Here is a 6,519-nt window from a genome sequence, read left to right on the forward strand (position 1 = left end):
TGATATTTGGGGCTCTGTATCACCATGACGGGGGTCACTGTGTGCTGTGGGGCGGTGAACTCTATCAAGGCTCTGTGGGAAACCAGGATAAAGAAAAGCAAAGATGAACTGAAGAAGGAGATAGAGCAGAGAGACAGGAGAGCAGTGGGTAGGTAAGTCCATTACTGTCATATATCCCATGGGAAGCATAATTATAATTTTTTTTAAGTAAAGGTTCTCAACTGGTGGATCGTGATCTTAAAAAGCATTTCAGGATACTAAGTGCGAACAGTAATCATAAAATCATGTATAGTTGGGATTTATGTTGAAAATACTTTTCAGCATTAAAGGTCAAGAGTCCACTCAAACTCTATGATTCATTTGTTACTTTGTAAAAGCTCGCCAAATATTTATCAGCATGGGAAGTTGTTTGACATGAGCTTCATCTTTTAAAACCATGAACTAAACTATGCAAGGTTAAAAAAAAAAGATACAAACCATACTGCACCAAATGTTAATTTTGGCTTTAGTACTGTTTTGGGTTGCCCCTTGATGTCCTAAGTAAAATCTGGATCCTGAAGAACCAGTTGAGAACCACTTAATTTATCCTGAAACCTCCGTTAACAGATTTAGTATAAAGAGAGTTTTTGAATAGTTCAAAATCTTTGGCTTAGGTTGACAGGTGCTTGGGAGGATCGTATCACTTTGGCCAAGCTAAAGGAAAAAGTTGTGACAGAGGAAGGGCGCGTCATCCTGCGTATTGAACAGGAGAGTGGAAGGTAAAGAATTCTGTGCTTTGGATTTTGTGGTCAGATTCAAATTAGAATCAAAAATCCAGTGCTGTCATCTAGAGAGCAAGGTGTACCATTGACTCATTGACAAATATATAAATAAAGGTCTTATCCCAAAGGGGCGATGAATGGGCTTGCGCCCAAGTCACCTACACTTGGCACAGTTGTCCAGTTCCACTCTGGAGGTTTCCATTCCTACAGAATTTACCTTCTGAAGACCCTGACTAGTTGTTTCAGGTGTTTAATCAAGATTGAAAGTATACTTAGAAGGAATGTGGTCCTCTAGCTCCAGAACCAGTTTATAAGCTGGATCAGGTTTAATTAGGGTTACAGCTAAACTCAGGACACTGAGCCTCCAGGAACAAGATTGGACACCTTTGGACTATGATATGGTTTGTGGCAGTACTTAGAGCAAAGGCATCCAATCCTGCTTCTGGAGTTCCTGCAAAGGTTAGCTTCAACCTGCTCAAACACACCTGCCTAGGTATTTAAAGTCATTTTAAAAACCTTGATTGATGGTGTGTTCCAAACGGGATATATCGCCTTCCGAAGGGCACTTTGGAGTGAAAACAAATGGCCGCCATATTGAAGAGTCATTTCTAATGGAAGGGCTCAAAACTGGCTACTTCAAAGGGCCTTCAGAATGAAGGATTTCGAAGGGTACAACACTTGGAAACTTCGGGCTCCCATGATCCTTTGAGCAGATTCTTTGCATGATGACAGCGCCTGCGTGTGGGCACAGTGTGATGACGCAGAAGGGCACTTCAAGAAACAGTTGTTTGGTCCCCTAAACCTTTAGAAGCTCTCACTCCAGAGGGTAAACCCTTTGGAGGGATTAAGACATAGGGATGAGCCCGAATTGTACGCAGGGTAAGTGTGCTTAATGGAGGTAGAAGCTGAACTCCACAGAAAGGTGGCCCTCCAGAAACAGGATTGGACATTCCAGACTTCTAAAAGAAAAAGAGCTAGACAACAATGCTTGTTTATTGCAGATATAGCAGTCCTACTGGCTTTAATGATTTTTTTTCTCCTATCTAGTGTTTGGTTTTCATTCTTTGCACTCTTTTCGCAGACTCTTCCTCCAGCTCTAGTTCAACTCTCCCAGATCCAAGAATGGCAGTTACACCGAATAGGACTTAAAAAAATCCCCCGGTTCATCTCAAGCTTTGAGAGTCTCATAGTCTTGGACCTGTCTCGCAATTCAGTCACAGAAATACCTAAAGAAATCGGTCAGTACAAAAACTGGTGTAATTTGTACAAACTTTGACTTTCTTTAGCCAAAGTAACTCTCAGATATGCTCTTATAACTAACAGGCAAACTAACTCGGTTAAGAGAGCTGTTTTTGAGCTATAATAAAGTAAGCTGCGTACCAGAAGAACTTGGTTGCTGTGAAAATCTGGAGAAACTGGAACTTTCAATGAACGAAAATCTGGATGAGTTGCCGACTCAGGTATCAATATCATTGAACACATATGTATACACAACATATTTGGTCTTTAAAACTCTCTATAAACCTACTGCCTGTGCTTACTTTGATCTTATTTCCTTAGCTTAGCAATCTAAAGAAGCTGTATCACTTGGACCTCTCCATGAACCAGTTCACCACCATCCCAGATTGTGTGGTCAACCTTCCTTCTCTAGAGTGGCTAGACATGGGCAGCAACAGGTTGGAAAGTTTGCCAGAAGATATTCACAGGTAAAATACTAAATAACAAACAAGCAACATCGGCTCATTATTTTCTGTCAACGTAGTACTAATAGAAACAAGATTTTTATAAACTTTACATCCCAATTTAGAATGGAGAAACTTCACACCTTGTGGCTCCCAAGAAACGAACTAGAGTACCTGCCAGACAATATCTGTCGCATGCAAAGTCTGGACACGCTAGTTCTGAGCAAAAATAAACTACGAGACATTCCTCCACTTATGGAGGGCATGAGTAACCTCAGGTAAGCACTAAACTATTATTCAATTTGTAGACTGTCATTGGGGACCAATAAAAAAAAACTTGTAAATGCAAAATGCAAATGCTTCTTGGACTGAGTTGCTTAGCACTGGTGAAGCATTCACGTCTGCATCCTTGCGCATTTTTACAAATGATTACGAAGTTTAAAATGCTCATTCTGCAGGTTTGTGAATTTCCGAGACAATCCTTTGACATATGATGTGACGCTTCCTGACTTAAAAGAGGATGCAGATGAAGAAGAGAATGACAGGGAGATGTTTGGTCGCGAGTTCATGCACTTCTACATCCAAGAGGCCCGGAAAAGAGGTTATGCCGTACTCAATATGTATTGTGTGCAAAATTGGTAGCTGAACTTATTTTTTTTTTATTGTAACTTGTTTCATAAGTTAATCAAACAATGAAATTAAAGCCTTGAGAGCCTTTTAAAGATCAACTTTTGTGTTAAATGTCTCTTGCAGGATCCCAAACTTTCACATCAGTGATAAATGTGACATTGGAAGGCGTGTCAGAGACCGCATCTTCTTTGTGACTTGCATGCTGGCTTCTGTCTTGATCTGCCGGTCCATCATGTCAAGTTTGTTCCCCACCACGTTTTGTGAAGAGCACTTCACGCCTTTTAAACATCTCGTCTATGCTGTTTGTTGGAGTTGCTGCTTTCTGCTAGTATGTCATAACTAATGTTTGTGGATGAGCTAAAAAAATAAAAATGCATCAACATTGATCAAATCAAATGAAGGACATGTGTCCTGCACTTGTGCTAGTTTGTCTTGTTTAAGAAGGCTGTTGAGATTCATCTCTGTTCTGATTGGCTGCGGGAACGGCTGTTAGTAACACATTCTCCCAATGAAATGTCTCTGCTTGTGTAGTATTTCAGGTTGGTTTCAAAGCCTTTTTGCTGAAGGTAATACACTCTGCCATGGTCAATCAGACGCTTACAAAGCCATCCGATCTGTTCCCGGTCTTCAACTGACATCAAACTGCAAGGAAAAACGTTAAAAATGAGATCATGATCTTGATGCAATTTGTATTGGTCGATCAGCAGAAAACTCACCCATTGAGGGGATCTGGTAAAGTGTCCTCGCATATCTCATGTTCTTCCTCTTCACCTGTTTTATGTTCACTTCGTTTATCCGTTGTATTGGACCCAATTTTTCTCATCCCACAAGTAGCCCAGCTTGACATGCGCTGAAAAGCAGCAAACTCTTCTGGTCCAAGACCTCTCTTCGTGAAGAAGTCTTTTCCCACGTAGTGTCTCCAGTCGCAACGGTGGTGGCAGCAAAGAGCAATGGCCAGTCCTGACACTATGAGCCTTTCGCCAGTCTCCCTGCCTTCGGTTGAGGGAACAGGCTTAATAAAATCACCAGCACCCTCATTCTGATGGAGTTTTATGCGCTTTGTTGGAGGTTCATCATCTTTGTCAGAGCAGTTGTGCTCAAATAAACACCGAAGGGCCAGATCTGTGGAGTCAAGTCAACAAAAACTCAATCTAGTAGTACTGATACCATAATGATGTTTAAGTAATTCTCTTCAACCTGTTGCTGCACCACAGAGGTGCTTCCCAACACCAATAATAGGAAGTCCTTTATTTCTCAGGAGAGGGACCTTTGCTGAAAGGTACAAAGAAGTTGTTTATTAGCAGATCAAAATAATATAATAAAACAATTAATTTTAGAATATATTAAGACAATTACAACTAGTTTACTCACATAAATCAAGGTGCTGAATATCAACCTGAAGCCTATCAAACGTCGAGCCTGTATTTTTGTGCTTGCCATCCACCTAAACACATCAAATTGAAATTCAGCCTCACTTTTGAGTCGAAAGAACAATATTTTTCTGAATTTGACGAAAGGATAGCTTTATGCGAATAAACCTCACCTTAAAGCGAGTACTGGACCTTTCCACAAGTAAAAAATTCACATTTTCAGCTGCTTTAAGAGCGATGTGAATCCAGTGGGAGAGTTTTCCTTTCCCTGCTCCAAACTCTATGTAGCATCTGTTCGGGCCGAGCAGTTCTAAAACCTCCATGTTTCCAAGAATTGAAGCCTGTGAAACATATCTTGAAAATGAGGATAAACAAAGATTATTTATATATAGTATGTGTGCTTAAGCGGTTCTGGAGTGCTTTACCTGTTGTTTGAGGTGTTTAAAGGCAGAATCTCCATTCTTTGGGTCACTTAGAGGCTCATGTAAAGCAGCATGGGAGAGGATTTTTTCAACGAGTTTGGTATTTAGTCCTGAGGAAATACGTACAAATGGCTTATAATTACATTTAAAAAAATGACATTGGCCTAACCAGATTTAATAATCATGTGATGAAACTCAAGTGACCGTTGGATACCCTTCAGTGCAGTTTTGAGTTTCACAATCAACTTTTCCAGTTCCTCTTTGGATCGCTCAGCAATGGTTATCTGCATTGATGCAACATTATTAATCACATATCTATTACTTAAAGCCATGAAATCTCGATTCGCATGCTCTCATAACCAATACAATCACCTCCTCTATAGGTTCATCTTCATTTGCAGACCCTGCATTGATATCCTTCACATAATAAATCTATAAACAAATCAAACATAGCAGCCATTAATAGCAGCCAAGCATTGTGTTATGCCACATGGATTTCATTTTTCTAATGTTATTACAAAGTATTCTTCAGAAATAATTGTAGGTGGAATTATTTATACATACAGGTTTTGGTTTCTCCTTAGAGTTGCATTTCTTCAGGTGTTTAGCCAAATTATCTTCAAAAACAGTGCTGTTTGTGTCAGGAGAGAAGATTTTTTAACATAAAAAACATAAAGGTTCAAACTCTACAACTTAGATATGGGACAAAACTCTACTTGTTATAAGTTTTAGGAATAATCCAAATTTAACTTTAAAAATAGTTATAAATGATGACTAATGTTCTTAACACAAATGTACAAATGTCATTTTATTTCTCTTTATTTACAAATGTTGACATTAAATGACCCTTAAAACCACCTCAGACTGAACCTCAATATTTCATATTGACTATATGACAGTAGGATACAGAGGTTAATTTTAAAACACACATTTTTTAGGTTTTTAAATATGTCCTTAATGTGAAATATTACATGTATGTATATCAAAGTCTTTCAAATGCAAAATGATGCAATGACACCAGTCATAATGCATTCACTTCTAGATTTGTCAAGTTTCACATTAATTAATTTATTAAGAAACATTCAAGCCAGATATAACATTTCTTTATGCATGAATTTAAAACTCTGGAATAATTATTGATTCAGTTTGGACTGAACTACTTAAACACTACAGAAACTTTCTCAGACTTGTTAGAAGAGTGAACTTCTTACTGTTTGGGGTCCAGAGGACAGGGTATTCGTTTTTTCTCACTCTCTTCTTCACCCTATATTGAAATGACATCAAATTTTTAGAAAACAATAACTCATTTGATCTATTAATAGGAGTAACTTAAGTTAAGTAGTAGTGCATCCATTCAGGGGTAGCACAACATTGCCAGTATAACGTATTTCCATCCACATACAGCGTTTGCATGTTCCCCGCAGAAAGTTTTCCCACTTCCAACAATCATCTTGCAGTATCGTTTCTTTTTTGCTACATAAAAAGCACATCGTCCAGGTAAAGGCGCTGACACGCCGTCTGCCACGAACCCCTCCATGTTGAGGACGCAACTGACTCACTTCCGCAACACATTTCAAAATAAGAGCCATGAACAACAGAGTTGAGGGGGAAAAATATGTTTGTTTGTTTGTTTGTCTGTCTGTCCGTATAATCT

General features: G+C 39.0%; 1 protein-coding gene and 1 pseudogene across 1 annotated transcript; one reads left to right on the top strand and one right to left on the bottom strand.

The window, feature by feature from the left end:
• The first annotated feature begins 6 nt into the window (after window positions 1–6).
• LOC113075835 (leucine-rich repeat-containing protein 39-like) lies at window positions 7–3,323 on the top strand. The gene is made up of 9 exons (XM_026248494.1): window positions 7–152; window positions 654–751; window positions 831–838; window positions 1,843–1,999; window positions 2,085–2,221; window positions 2,322–2,467; window positions 2,569–2,721; window positions 2,902–3,044; window positions 3,197–3,323. The coding sequence occupies exons 1-9, from the start codon at window positions 25–27 to the stop codon at window positions 3,265–3,267; spliced, it is 1,041 nt and encodes a 346-aa protein (XP_026104279.1). The 5' UTR covers window positions 7–24; the 3' UTR covers window positions 3,268–3,323.
• A 17-nt stretch (window positions 3,324–3,340) lies between these two features.
• LOC113075838 (tRNA:m(4)X modification enzyme TRM13 homolog) lies at window positions 3,341–6,483 on the bottom strand (annotated as a pseudogene).
• Between the last annotated feature and the right edge of the window lie 36 nt (window positions 6,484–6,519).

This window comes from Carassius auratus, unplaced genomic scaffold (assembly GCF_003368295.1).
Source record: "Carassius auratus strain Wakin unplaced genomic scaffold, ASM336829v1 scaf_tig00017722, whole genome shotgun sequence".
Classification (NCBI taxonomy): Eukaryota; Metazoa; Chordata; class Actinopteri; order Cypriniformes; family Cyprinidae; genus Carassius; species Carassius auratus.